The 15,052-nt window shown below is 39.0% G+C and overlaps 2 protein-coding genes across 2 annotated transcripts in view; one reads left to right on the forward strand and one right to left on the reverse strand.

Moving 5' to 3' along the window:
• The window catches only part of LOC122823802 (thrombospondin-2-like), a 38,244-nt gene extending 32,668 nt beyond the window's left edge, over positions 1–5,576 (reverse strand). The window contains exon 1 of the mRNA XM_044103805.1: positions 5,508–5,576. The gene's annotated coding sequence lies outside the window, so the exon portion shown is untranslated. The remainder of the gene's footprint in view (positions 1–5,507) is intronic.
• Positions 1–15,052, forward strand: part of LOC122823803 (proteasome activator complex subunit 4B-like) — a 46,939-nt gene that overhangs the window by 10,325 nt on the left and 21,562 nt on the right. Inside the window, exons 9-24 of the mRNA XM_044103807.1 lie at positions 70–162; positions 271–449; positions 4,824–4,910; positions 5,040–5,226; positions 5,581–5,670; positions 6,914–6,978; positions 7,231–7,381; positions 8,991–9,089; positions 9,333–9,402; positions 10,013–10,080; positions 10,527–10,730; positions 12,031–12,188; positions 12,474–12,569; positions 12,655–12,710; positions 12,827–12,883; positions 12,966–13,021. Of these exons, the coding sequence (XP_043959742.1) occupies positions 70–162; positions 271–449; positions 4,824–4,910; positions 5,040–5,226; positions 5,581–5,670; positions 6,914–6,978; positions 7,231–7,381; positions 8,991–9,089; positions 9,333–9,402; positions 10,013–10,080; positions 10,527–10,730; positions 12,031–12,188; positions 12,474–12,569; positions 12,655–12,710; positions 12,827–12,883; positions 12,966–13,021 (1,716 nt within the window). The remainder of the gene's footprint in view (positions 1–69; positions 163–270; positions 450–4,823; positions 4,911–5,039; positions 5,227–5,580; positions 5,671–6,913; positions 6,979–7,230; positions 7,382–8,990; positions 9,090–9,332; positions 9,403–10,012; positions 10,081–10,526; positions 10,731–12,030; positions 12,189–12,473; positions 12,570–12,654; positions 12,711–12,826; positions 12,884–12,965; positions 13,022–15,052) is intronic.

Consider the following 15,052-nt stretch of genomic DNA (forward strand, 5'->3'; position numbering starts at 1 on the left):
TGACAAAAATTGTGTCAAAATATTGAACTGCGGCTGCTTAATTGCCCATCAATGCTCATTTCTCTGCAGGGCGGACCAGGAAATCCTGCACAGAAAGAACTGACCTGCCTCTTCAACAGCATTGCCTCCTTCTTCCACCCCTCCAACCATGGTCGCTGGCAGGTCAGTTTCTTCGTCCTCTCACTCGTATACTTTTCCATCCATATTTTGAATGAGGGAATCAATTAAATCCTTGAGGTGTTTATTACAGAAATGTGTGATTTGTTTTAGTCTCGATTGATGAGGCTGCTGCAGCGACTGCCAGCTAGCGTTGTACGCCGCGTGCATCGGGAACGCTACGCTGGATCCAGCTGGATCACTCTGGTGCCCGAGTGTCAAAAACTGACAGATGCAGACCTGCAAGAGTTCACCCGCAGCCTCACTGGCGCCGCCCTCTTGGCCATGTTCAGGTACTGCCTTCTATTTATCAACTGCATAAGCAACTCACTAAATATGAATATCTTGAAAGGTCTATTTTAAATAAAACTGAAATATAACGCTGACCAACACAGGCCAATGTTTTTCACATTAATTTGATAATAATGGATTAATAAAAAAGGAGAGCAAGCTACAGATGGTCATCCTTAAAACGTTATCAGCTGGAGTGTTTTAGCTAAGCATATTTTCAGAAGGTTTACTGGAAGAAAAATGTATTCTAGAAAAATGAGCACAAGTAGCAGGGATAACAACAACTTTGCAAGGTTTATGAAGCAAGAGTTTGATTGCCTTCATGCTGTATGTCATTTGTGCAAAGGGAGCTTTGACTAATTATGACCAATTAGTGCTGTACTGCATACCACCAGGACATACTTTACAGTTTTACATTTATGAACAAACAAACAATTTTTTTGTATTTTACAGATTTTCAAAGATTCAATTTTGGGTGTTTTATTAGCTCTAAAAACTTTGATTTGAATCTGTAATTAATCTATGTAATAGACATTTCATCTTTTAAATTACTAAAATCAAATCAATGATATTTAGTTGTGTGAGACATATCTGGAAGCAATTAGCCTAAACAAATCACAAAATGACTTCAGACCGTTTTTTTAAATGCACTTTGGCATTCCTAATAACACACTTCTGGGACTCTGGATTTCTGCCACCGAGTCCCTCAGGGCTTGAAAATGGCGCCGTGCATCTTTAGAAGTTTATGGCATGAACATAAATGGCAACAACCTGGCTGGTGCATATTGCTAGGAGTCATCAGGCAAGAGGAGGGCTATAACCTTGAGAGGTCACCAATCTATGACGATGCAACTTAGAGACATGCTGTACAGCATGAAAGAGGCAGATCAACCTAACAGACATATTTTTGATATTTGGGAGAAAAGCTGGAGTGTCAGGATAAAAACCACAAATGCATCCTGCACACAGAAATTTAAACTCATAAGCCTTTTGTTATACCAGCTTTAGCATTTATTTTGTAATTAAAAAAACCTCCAAGGGATATAAACAAAGTTTTACTGATGAAGTTCAGTTTAATAAAAGGTTATTCAGTTAATTAAATCTACAATTCTCAGCAGTATGCCTCTGATGGCCATTAATGTTATATTATTTTGGAGCCTTTAATGGTTTATTGGAATAGTTTTATTCTCTGGTGCAAACAACCTTATTTTATTTATTTATTTTTTTTTCCGAAGAGTTTTTGCGGCGCTAGTGGCTCGTATTTTTGCGACAGTAGGCAGACAGGAAGGAAGGCGAGGAGAGGGGGGGAAGACATGCGGCAAAGGTCGCCCGGACCGGGAGTCGAACCCGCGACATCCGCGTCGAGAACTAAGGCCTCCAAATGTGGGGCGTGCTAACCCCCTGCACCACCACGGTGCAAACAACCTTGATGATTTTTAAAGCCAGGGTGCCTGCGCATCGTTGGAAAGACCTAAATTCATGTATCTGAATTTAGGCCTTAAAATGTTTGAAATTAATAATATAAGTTGACCTTAAATACAATAATCACAGGTTTTAAATTTTGTGGTGGCAAGACGATTCAATCTTGTATGTAGTTTTTATTGCTTCTGTCAGGCAAAAGTTTAAGTTGCATGTAGACATCTTCACGGCATTTTGTGAATCAAGGTGGTTGGAAACTACCGTAGCTGCTAATATATCCTTGCTATCTACCTTTTTTTGAGTCTGTCCTGGATAAGTGTAAATGTATCACCAGTTGGCTGGATGATGTCTGTGTTTGCCATTGGCTCACTTCTGTTGCCAACTTGTATGAGCCAGTAGGATACTCCAATCTTCCCATATATTGTAGTTCATATGTCTTAAATTTCATTCAAGCTACTATTTAAAAAGTGCTAAAAAGTCTTAAATTTGGCCCACTGAAACCTACGGATACACTGAAAATTGGAACTGGATGCACATATTTCATGTTATTGAGAAGTTTCTGTGATTCACACACAGGGATAAATTACATGTGCAAATTTATAGACACACCAGCCATCAAAAAAGGTCTGATATATTTCTGGCTGGATGGCCAGTTTTTATGGCTGAATTGAGTTCATTTCCAGCCACAAACTCTGCTTTTAAGCATCATCCACAAATTTCCATTCATGTTAATGTTGGGGACAATCCAGAAGCTTAATGTTTGCCTGCTTTCTCCATTCCAAAATTAGTTTTGATGTGTGTTTATGATCACTGTCATGTAGGAACACCCAGTTGTGTCCCAGTTCAACTCTCAAGGGTAAACTGTCACACTCAGATGAGAGGAAATAATAATCAAGAGCAAGTCATGACTTAGCGAACTGGAAGCTGCTGGAACGTCAGTGTCATAGTGAGGCAAGAAATAAGCCTCCTGCTTCGAAATTGACGCCTTTAAGCTCAAGTACAATTTGCAGCTGCCCACATGTCAAGTCAAGGTGTTTCTGTTCAAAGGCAGTTCAAAGTGCTTTTCACCACAGTCAATAATAAAAGTTACTCAAATGTCATCATCAAAATCATCAGTCTAGTTTCCCCATTATATAGAAATTTGATTTAAAGGAACTCAGTGTTTCAGATGTTTCCTAGTTTTCTGGATGTTTGTTCCAGATTTGTGGTGCATAGAAGCTGAATGGTGGTTCTCCATGTTTGGTTTTGGTTCTGGGTATTCAGAGCAAACTTGACCTAGAGGACCTGAATGGTCTGGAAGGTTTTTAATGTATTTTGGTGCTAAGCCTTTCAGTGATTTATAAACTAACGAAAGTATTTTAAAGTCTATTCTCTGAGCTACATAGAGCCAGAGTAGGGACTTTATAACTGGGATGCTCTAACTTCCTGGTTTTAGTCAGAACACCAGCAGCTCTGTTCTTGATCAGTTGCAGCTGTCTGATTATTGTTTCAGGCAAACTTGTGAAGACACTGTTGCAGTAATCAATGCAACTAAATTTAAACACATGAATGAGTGGTAGAAGACTGACTGCAACTGCCTTTATGTGACTCTTAAGTTTGAGCTCTGAATCCATCACTAAACCCAGATTTCTAGCTATAGTAACTGAAACTGTACCCTGACTCTTGATTGTTCCTCTTTTGGTCCAAATGTAATAGCTACAGTTTGGTTTCTCTTCTGCTGGAAGAATGGAGAAGTGCCTTCTGGAGAAAAGTCTTATGGTCAGATGAGACAAAGCTTAAGATATGGCTACAAGTGCAACCACAAGTACAGTTACTGTTTTCAAATCTCAGAGGGCTATAGCCACTCTCATAGATAGTGGAGTCTCTGTCATGCTGCGGGCCCACTTTGATGCCAGTGTTACTTATGCATTGGAGGAATAATGAAGACAGACATATTGCATAGTTATTCAGCAGCTTGGTTGTTGGAACCTAAACTACGTTAAAAACAGTTTGGAAATGGACAAAGAAGAAAAACATTTAGTGCCAGGCATGGACTAGGCTCAAAAGCCAAGTCTGTTCAAAGAAACCAAACGATTCAAATTAATCTCTGAGAAGAACAAAGGTCAAATGTCAAGTGACTGGTGTGTCCAGACTTTGTTGAAAGCTACAAAAAGTGTGTTGTGTTTTAAATCACACAATTTACTAACTGACATTTGGCCAACTATTAGTGGGGCTGTATGTTTATATTTGAGCAGCTATGTTTAGTTATGAAGCTGTGTGGATGAGAGGAACCCCAGAATAAATTCAAACGCATAACGAGTGTATTTAAACTTTTGACCGGAACCATAGATTGCTTGCTGACATTTAAAATCTAACAGCCTTTGCCAGATTTAGGCGGGAATGGTGACAGAATAAATTTGTGCTCCTGCAGATACTTATAGAGATGTAGGTGTCTCTGTGGGAGGAGGTGTGAGCACTCTGCTGCATTGTCTGAGCCAGTTGGTGGTCTTCTTGGTCGACATTCAGGGATTAGATTTTTTTTTTTTTTTTTTTTTTAGCTACAGCTTTGATTCAGATATTCAATCCCAGCCATTTCCACTAATCAGCACTCTCTCCTTTTTAAATGCCAAAAACTGCTCACTGCTGATTAGTAGGTCAAATCTTTCATACCTGGAATCTGCAAATCTCGAGACTTAAAGATTAAAGCGATTCTATTATGCCTTGCGCTTTAATGTCGTGAGCAGGTCACTGGAGCATGAACAGGTAAACAACCAGTAAACACACATGCAGTCATCTGAGAGCTGTGTCTCATTAGTGAGTCATTGCGTGCACTTGGCCTCAGTCACAATGCGCCTAATCTGGACAAGGACAGCTCATCAGTGATTATCTGTCTCCTGGTGTGTGTGTGTATGTGTGTGTGTATCGTTCATGCTGTAACTCTGCTGTGTTTCCCTCTGCCCTCTCCTGGTGATCTGCAGCAAAACCGGCAGCACAGATGCAGCCTATGCTCTCCAGAACCTGGCTCTCCTCACACCACAACTCGTCATACCACCAGTACTTGAAAAGTGAGATCCGTCTTCACTTTTGTGAAAATTTTAAAGTACATTAATGGAGGCTTATTTGAGACGTGACAGAAGAAAGGACTCTTGTGACTTCGAAATGCAAGCAGTAATTAAATGGTGTGTGTAAAACAGGACCTATGCAGCGATGGAGACCCTGACGGAGCCACACACCCTCACCGCCACACTCAGCTGCATGATCGGCATGGCGCGCAGCCTCGTTTCCCCTGACAACCGCTACCCAGAGGGCCGCGCTCACGTGCTCCCATTGCTCATGGGCTCTCTCCCGGGTGTGGACCCCAACGACTTCAGCAAGTGCATGGTGAGTAATGAATGTGTCGATACGTAATGAAGAAAAATTATGAGACGGGATGACAATAGAGCTCTTGCTGATTGAGTTCCTTTCTTGTAAACTCAGGTCTGTCCTATTAATTAGTCCAGAAAGTGGAATGAATACCTCAGTTTGAAGAAGTCGTAATTAATGTGTCTTGGTTGTCTGCTCGAATAGTAAAATGGATTGCTTCCCTCGTCTCCTGCTCCCGTTTTCTCCACGCTGTATTAATCATCGCAGCAGACCCAATGAAAAGATTTGAAAAATCTTACCTGGCACATTATTTAACGCCTGCCGCGATCATGTCAGATGATGTAAATTGATCTGTTGTGGATCTCTGTCCAGATAACGTTCCAGTTCATCACCACCTTCACCACCTTGGTGCCTTTAGTGGACTGCTCATCTGCTCCTTTTCGACAGACGGATCTCACCGAGGTAAAACCAGAACAGATTTCAAACATCCCTGCAGACAAAACACAAACAGGACAACAAACGTGCTGACTTTTAAGATACAAGACAAATAATTTGTAAATGTGAAGACTCCATACATCATGGGCGCCAAGAGGTTTTCTCTAAAGCATAGTGTCTCAAATCTAAACAAGTGAGTGGTTACTAAAAAGGGCACTGAAACCTTTTTGCCTGGAGACAGAAAAATAATTGTATTTACTTTCTGAAAGTTAAAGCATGCTGCACTTTGACAGAAAGCAGAAAAAAAACTTTGTTTTCCACTATTATTTTATTCAGAATTAGTGTTGTTTAATGAGCTTATTATATGTAAAAAATAAAGATTGAAACTAAACTTATTGTTCAAAACATAGTTACAGTATTTGCAAGGCTGTTGTGCATCTGTCGTTGTAATTCATTATCCTTTCACGTCTCTAACAGGTAGGACAGATGAAGTCAATTTGAAGTCCTTTTTATTTGTTGGGTAATTTGACACAGGTTAGCGAATGTGCTTCCTGTCTTTCTGACAGTTAGAAGGAAAACTTGCATCACTTTAATGTTCCCACCATAAACATTCAGATGTCAGCTCAGCTTAGCATAAAGCCCGGAAAACAGCGTTTCAGACTATCTGACTCTAAATGCAGCAAAAACAACAACAGACGACAAAATCCACCCCTACACGGCGCTAATTATCTGCTTATCTGTTGTTGTTTTTCTCAGTCGGTACAAAAATCAAAGCGTGAAAACACCATGTTGGTCATTTTTCTCCAGCATGGGGACACAAACCAGCATTGTGGGTTTCCTTCCAGCATTCGTGCCGAACTACTTATTTTCATATTTAAGGGATGATCGCTGCGGTTGGCTGGGATGTTTAATCCCTCTAGCTTGTGCAGGGTCTCGTAGTGGGTCTCCTCTGAGATGGCATCCAGGGGAACGGAGGGGACTCTCAGCATAGATGGGCAGGGAGTCTTTCTGAAAAAATCTCACCCAATCTGAAAGTGACATCTTGGCAACCCTGCAGCGAAAATGCAATTCAGATTTTTTTCTAATCACAGTTTTATCCTTGTAGTAATTATCTAAAGATGATTACCATGCTGATCAAGAGCTTTCCCTTTGAGGCTCACTTCCGTAAAGTGTATTTCCCGAGTAGTCTAACAGCTTTTTTCCTCAATTAAGCCATAGAAAAACAAATCATAGAGATATTACAGAAACACATTACCTTTCTTCCCTGCAGATTGAAAAAGATCTCTGCTTTGCCTCAGCCGGCTTTGAAGACTTCGTGCTGCAGTTCCTGGACAGGTAGAGATAAATTAGCAAGTCAGCCTGTCACTCTGTGGAGCTTTGTTGTCATCGTCAGAATACGGATGTGTCTCTGTTTGAAATGCACTAGACTCCCTGCCTCTGGAGTAAAAAAGCCTTTTTGTGTGTGTATGTGTATCTGTTTTTCTTTTTTTTTTTTTATCATATCGTTGTTGACATTTTCATCAGACGAGCATTTTAAGTTTGTGTTGGCGTGTGTTTGCGTGTGTGTGTGTGTGTGGGCGTGCACAGATGTTTTGCTCTCATAGACAGCAGCACTCTGGAGCAGACGAGAGACGAGACGGAGACGGATACCCAGACTCATTTGGAGAGCCTGGTGGAGCTGGGATTGTCTTCCACCGTTAGTACGATCCTAACACAGTGCTCCACAGAAATCTACAAGGTAGTGCAGAAATACACTCTGTCACTGATACACACATGTCTCAAAGATAACAAGCCTTCAGTGTGATGTGACCTTTAAGAATGTCTTTTTCAGGTTCAGATTCTTGAAAGTAAGCTTCTTACTTTGACTGATGACATCTTTCATGAATATGAGATTTCAGTTTCTGTTGTTTTGTGAGTTCTTCTTGCTTGATTTGACAATTAAAAAAAACATTAAAGACTTAGTTTAGGTGGTAAAATGTGTCATATAAACTCTACATTATTTACCAGCTAACACCTGGTGTTATGAAGGATTAACCCAGACACCCTACCATTGTGAGAAGTGCTCTAAAAACAGTTTCCTGTCAGTTTTTTTTTTCCAAATAATTATGCCTAGTTTTTATTAGACATTAGTTGCACAAACATCCATTGGATGTAAAAAATTCAGTCCAGAATGAACTGGTTGTGCAAAAAGAAGAGAGAAAACTTTCAAAACTTTATTTATTTTTGTAAAAAATATAGAAATCAAAATACAAAACATTGCACTTTTGCACTCAATTTATATTTTTCTAACTATTCATATTTTGGGTTTTGATTTACTGACTGATAAAAAAAAGTGAATGCATACTCAAAATAGTGATTTCAGTGCTTATTTGAGATCTAAGCCAATCCACGTTTAGATTTAAAGCTAATATATTGTTTACAAAGCATATTGTATTCATAGAAGCAGAAAAAAGCATTCAATTTAGATAACATATATTTAGCATTACAGATTCTGACAAAAAGAGTTGATCTAAGTAGTGGGTCAGTAGTAAGTAGTTTGTCACTGTCAATCTGAAGCTCAATTTAAGATCTAGATTATTCCCTGATTTGTTGAATATGTAGGTTGTACAATGTTACAACTTTAAAAGCAACCTTATAGTAATTGTTTTATACTGGAAAGACTGTTTTGTGAGAAATTATGAGAAACAAATTCAGATTTGAGTAAATTATGGTATTTTAATGTGTAAAAACACTGTATGTGACTAGATGTCATAAAAAAAATTCTTAACAAGAATAAACAAGAATGCAATTAGTGTTGTGTTTTAGGCTAAAATGCGTATTGATCAAATTGTCAGGTTGTCTCAAGAAGCATGGAAAATGTGAAATATTGGCATTTTTATGTTAAGAATATTGAAACTAGTACGGGTTCGGTCATAGCTTTAACAGTAGATTTCCTCTCTCTTAACCTCAGGAGGACTGTGAAAGAGGCAAAACTTTAATTTTGTCATTTATAATTAGAGCTACTATTTAGTAAGATTGAACTAAATTGGCCTAGCTTGCCAAACTGGGCCTTGTGTAATGGTAATAGTTTGGAAAGAATCTAAAAATTCTGCCTGTACCACTAATTCACACAGATTTACGAGACAGACTGAACATTCTGTCCTCAATAATGTGTAAAGACTGTTTAAATTAATGATAATAATTACAAAAACACAGAGAAAAATGGAAATTTTAAGTTTTTTACATTAATAATGCAGTAAAAAATTATAGCTCACACCAAAAACTGAAAAAAACAACAACATTTGCACAGACAGTTAATACAAATGAAGTGCATTATCTGATTTTATGCTATATTACATTTTGATCAGGTTGCGTTGCAGAAGCTGTACAACTTTGCCACCTCCAGCATCTTTGAGACGTGTGTGTCAGGCAGAATGGTGGCCGACATGTGCAGGGCTGCAGCAAAGGTAACGTTGACTTTGTCTTGTTTTATTTATACATGTGATGCAATTTGCCTTTGTGTCTGCGTTATTGTGCAGAAACCAAAAAGACGTTAGTAAACCTTCCTAAGGCTATGCATGTTGCAGAATACTTTGCAATGCTCATTTTCACTGCTTCTGTTCTTTTTTTCCTGTGTGAATGTGTGCCTAATTGTGTGTGTGTGCTTTTGTATGTTTGGGTGCTTTTTGCATGTTTTTGTGTGTTTGCAGTGTCATCCTGCTGAGTCTCTCCGTCTGTTCGTCCCTCACTGCTGCAACATCATCTCGCTCATTACTGACAGTCAGTACCACACCGTGTAGAACAGATCTGTGTGTAGACACGACGTGACGCTGCTCACAAGACTATTTGAGGCCTCAAATGAACTAAAAATAGGTTTATTCAGCAGGTCCTTTCAATTATGCATGAAAGCTGAAGATAAATCTTCAGTCCTTGCTCCTTCTTCAAATTTCTGATCACTGTAACCTCAAAAAGTTATAAAATTAGCCATCATCTGAGCCTTCAGCACCTCCCCTAAAGGAGTAGTTTGCAAAGTAAATAGATTTTAAGAACATTAAACTCTTAGGTGACCTACCCAGAGAAAATATCACAAGTTATTTTTCATGCACGAAGGCAGCCTGGTGTACTCTGTGCTGCGGCACATGTAATCATAACCACAATCATTTTTACAGTCTTATTCTTGCCTCTGCTAACAAGTGTTATTTATTTTTGATGTGATTTTTTTTAAGTGAAAGCTGTTAATTAAAATACATTTTCAAGGGACATTAAGAGTTTACGTCAAATGTCAACTGGAATAATGTGATACATCACTTTGGTCCAAATTCAGCATAAGACATAAAGTATTTGAGGGAAATAAATAATGATTTCTGTGGGTTAATGTGTTTGTGTGTAGATGTGGAGTTGCAGAACGAAGATGAGCTGGATAAGGAGCTGTTGTGGAATCTCCAGCTGCTCTCAGAGGTGAGAGGATATACTACTGAAGCACCTTAAAGCTTTAAAAAACATTCAGACGATCACTTATTGTCATCTGCACCACGTCCGGAATTTGTATTCATTCTCAAAACGACAAGAGAACAGATGCTTGGCACCAATTAGCATTTTTTTCGGAGAAAAAGCGAGAAACATTTGCTCCAGAATTATAGAAAGGATATTGCGAGAGGTAAAACACTAACCAAAAGACATTTCTTACAGTGTGCACCGTTCAAGGTCATAAATATCAGAGCACTTTGTCGTTAACCAGAACATATTGACACTCTTTCAAGCTTTTTTATTACTCCTGGGAGCTCAACGCAAGGCTGAGTGAGCCAGACGCTGTGATTTACCGAAGATCCTCAAAATTTAAGGCGCAGCTCTCCAATGAATTGAATGTTCTCAGTTATATGTGTGTGCGTTTGTGTTGTATTTAGGTAATCCGTGTGGATGGCGAACAGCTGCTAAAATACCAAGGGGAGCTGGAGCGCATCCTGCGCGTGTGTGTGCATCTTCGCTGTAAGCAGGCCTACACACTTGCTTGCAGTTTGCTGGAGCACACACTCCGCTCGCTGTCCCTCATCTATCCCACCGAGTACCGCAGCACCTCTGGGGGCTTCGATATCGACCTCCCCATCCGGGTAAAGACACACTGAAACTTTTACAAACATTTAAGAAAGACAAAACCGCACTCATCAGGATTTAATTCCATTTTTTAGAGACCAATGCCTTTCATTTATTTTATAGCATTTTCACATATTTGCACATATTTTCAGCTCAAACCCAGTAATTAATATGTTTAAATTGGGTTCAAATATAAAAATATATAAGAAAATGATTGTAGAGTACTATGTAGATGCATTGGATCAATTTTCATAGATTAATAAAGCAGATATCGGACAATGTAACAGTAAATTGGCATAAATTTACTCTTCTGAGAAACTTGACTTAATCTATTTTAGATACGATCTTTAGGCACTTTTCTAACAGCGCGTCACAAGAATGAAAAATAACATAGATTGTACAACTAGACAGACATGAAAAGGCGCTTCAGCACCAATAAAGTGGTTTCCAAACAGCGACGAATTACTTGACACACGATATATTATCAGCAGATTGGATGATGTATCTGATATAAACTGACATGTCATTTTATATTTTGTGTTCATTTATTCTCTTTCCTTACAATTTGAAGACTACTCTACACAATATGTTGTTACAGTGAGATTCAAGTGGGAGAAAATAAGTAAAAAAGAATTGGCCTCGATAGTTATGAATGTTTTTAGTTGTTTGGATTCACTGAGTATATTATAATATCAGAGGACTGCCTGGACATGAATTAATCTACAGGTTAAAATTAAAACTTTTATCTGATTATCAGAGAAATCAAGCCATCTGAATCCAAAAGTATGCTATTACTAGTCATTTTATGGACCAAAAAAGGAGGATTAGATTAAATTAGAATTAAGGTTCTGCTAACATGAACACGTAGGTGAGACAATTTGAACAAAGATTTGTCCAGATGATGGCAGAATTATAGTTGATTCCTGTTTTTTTCCTAAGGATCTCTGTTTCTTGTTCCTTTTAAACTTGCACATATTTTTCTTATATTTATTTGTGCCCTTGCCACCTATTACGTAGCTGTGGTTCAAACAAGTTCATCTAATGCATCACATCATTTTTCAATTCTATTTAAGCGTAGTGTAGTCATTTTCTTATTAGTTAAATTTATTAGTTTGTAGAAAGGTTAGTGGCGTTATTATTATTATCTATTAGACTTGTTTTCATATCAGTTGCATCTGTTTTAAATATTTAAGACTTTGGTAGATGACACAGGTCTGTGGTTTTGAGGTTGACTGACTGTGCTGATTTGCCTGCCAGTGTTTCCAGTGGAAAAAAGTGGCAACAGCTCACTGCAGCTCTCTGGGTCTCCTCCTGCAGGACTGGGGCCGAGCCGGAGATGTGGCAGCTTTGGGTGTGTGTTGGCATGTGCCGTGCCAGCAGGAGGAAAACTTTGTTTTCCAGCTGCTGTCGTCGCTCCTGCATCCCCAGCTGCAGCGAATCAAAGGCCACGTGTCTGGAGATCAGCCAATGACCAGGTGCGCAGTCGTTTGTCTCACTTTCGGATCCGCAGAGGCAATCCGTCACACACGCACGTTCAAGCCAAGCAAACAGGACGGTGGTCCTCCTTTACTGATGGATGAGGTCTGTTCACACCAAAAGAGAAGGCAGTGCATATGTTTTAACTATCTTTCCTGACTTCTTAATCAAGAACGAAGAGTAGGGAAAGTTCAACTTAGCTGCCCAAAGTGTTGGAAAGCCATTGTGGCGTCTCCAGGCACATACTGCAGAGGATTGAGTGTGATGTGGTGTGTCGTTAACAGGGAGGAATTGTGGCAGAGCTTAGCGATCGTGCAGCACTGCCTTCTTGGAGCTGGGAGCATGCTGCCCCCATTGGATGGCGCACACGTCCCTGACTTGTGAGGCTGCAGTTCTGCACACTTATAGTATGGAATGAAACACGCTTTTTCATGCTGGCTTGTCTCACGATTGGCCTTTTCTCAGGGTGCCCTCCATGGTGAATCTGGGGGAGATCAAACTGCACGTAGGTGTCGACTATGGTAAGAACACAGCCACGTAGCGCACGATCAAGAGCACCATCAGTGTCAGTGGGCGATAAGTGCAGCTCATTCTGCATATATACGGGACGTCTGTGTGTCTTCTCCCCCCCTTTCAGATGATTCATGGGAAAACTACAGAGTGTCCATCTGTAAGACCATGAGACTGCTGCTTCGTGAGTGGAGGTTTTCACTTAAAAACTCTCCTGTTTGAAATGTTACTGCAGTGCAAACTCGTATCCTCTTTCTCTAATCCAGATCACATCCTGGAGCACTCAGAAGATGACACAAAATCCCTTTTTGTCATCATTAAGGTGCCCGATCCTTTATTTCTGTCACAATCACTCTAGGGGATGTCAAACACCTGCAGGTTTTTCCAATTTAAAACCTGAGACCATAAAACATTACTTCAAATGTGACGTATCTTGTACAACTTGATTGAAAAAAAAAAAAAAAAAAAACATAAGAGGAAAAGTATTAAAAAAATGTAAAATTGTTCCAGACGTTTGTACATCCTAAACTAATATTTAGTTTGATTTCGGTATTCATTGTTCTTTGACTGCAGTCTGTCTTAACTTGACTGTATTTGCCCACGCTTCCCTGCAAAAGGTCTTCAAATTAGTCAGATATTTTGGACATAGGCACACAAATTCTGTCTCAGAGAAGTAAGACAAAACTATCATGCAAGTGATATTTCAGCAAGATACATGAGCTAGATTTTAAGTAAGCGATTCTTTAATATTGATAAAAAGTATGAGCTCCACTGTCAGATTATTTCCCTAATAACAAGACATTCTTCCCATATTACAAGTGAAATGGAAACACGTCTTCATTAATATTAAGGAATTATTGACTTAAAAAGCTCATATATCTTTCTGAAATTTTACTTGTAAGTTAATTTTGTTGTTTCAAGTATGCTAAGATATTTGCATTAGAAACTAAACCAAAAATACTTGGGTTTTGGAAAGTGCATGATACATGAAACAAACAAAATAAAAACACACCCATCCCCCATTAATCCATTGATAGAAATTGATCAAACATTCAGTCTAGACTAGATTAAGAGAAGAGTGTGATAACAAAGACACCACATAACTGAATTAATTGTCACACAGCATCAACATGTTTGATAGCATCTTATTTATATCCTCATCATTATTGTGAGTTATCACAGTTTCTCACCACGCTGGTAGTTTTGCTATGTCATTTATTTGATATTAATGTAGATACTCAGCTGTCAGCAATTCACTGCAATTGGCTGCTTGTATAAATTTGTTTGATCTGGCGAAACGACCATCATAAAATGGGGAATCAAAAGACATAAAAACCAAACAGGACAGAGGAGTGGTGCCTGCTGTTTGCGCAGTTATATCCGTTTGACACAGAATGCCTCTCCTTTCTGTCAGTCTTTCCACCATCTACCTGCTAAAAACATTCCAAGGCTCATTAAAAGTCCACAATACTCCAAACATTTTGGGATTCGGGGGTTTGTGAATCCTTTTTCTTAGCATGGTAAAATTCTAAGAAAAGTCAGAATTCAAGAAATTCTGGTATTTCTCTTTAAAGGACATCACTAGGAGCTACTTTTAGCTTTTGCCTAGTTAAATTTTTGTCTCGATTTCTTTGAGTAAAATCCAATAATGAAACAAAATGTCAATACATCGTCAAACCATAGCCCATTTTTCCACAAACTTTAGCCAGGCCTTTAGGAAGAAGATGCTTTTTTCTTGCAGCCATGCTTCGTAGTCTTGCTGTAAAGGGGAAACCCTGGAGACGGTTGCTGCATTTAGGACACAATCACTATTTGGAAAATTCCTGCAGCTCCTAAAAGTGTTTCGATTGGCAGCTTTCCTGACCAGTTTCCATCTTTTCTTTTCATCAGTTTTATCCCTGCTGTCCCATATTTTCTCCAGTTATTGATGACTGTATGTACTTGGAAATTTTGATGCTCTTCTGTTTGAATTCTTTGTATGATGAAATCATTTTGGTCTCTTGTAACCTTTCTGGCTATAAGAGAAACTATGGCTTTCGGTGAAGATGTGCAATGGTGCAAATGGGCCACATCTATTTGAGGTTAGTCAGATTCACTTTAAAGTGGACCGGTTATGCACATTTTGCACATTTTTGTACTTCCATTTATATGTCTCAGCTGTTTCTAAAAACAGCCCAAGAGATTAAAAAATACCAAGACATTGTTTGGCAATAGGTTAATGTTTTTAAGTGTTTGGAAAGTGAACCATTTCAAAAACCTCCTGATTGTTATGAAACAATTGATCAGCACTGCACTGCTACCTAGCAACCCTAACGAAGCCCAGCCTGTCACCTAGCAATCTAAGTTGAGCTCC

The sequence above is a fragment of the Gambusia affinis genome, linkage group LG20, assembly GCF_019740435.1.
Source record: "Gambusia affinis linkage group LG20, SWU_Gaff_1.0, whole genome shotgun sequence".
NCBI classification, from domain to species: Eukaryota; Metazoa; Chordata; class Actinopteri; order Cyprinodontiformes; family Poeciliidae; genus Gambusia; species Gambusia affinis.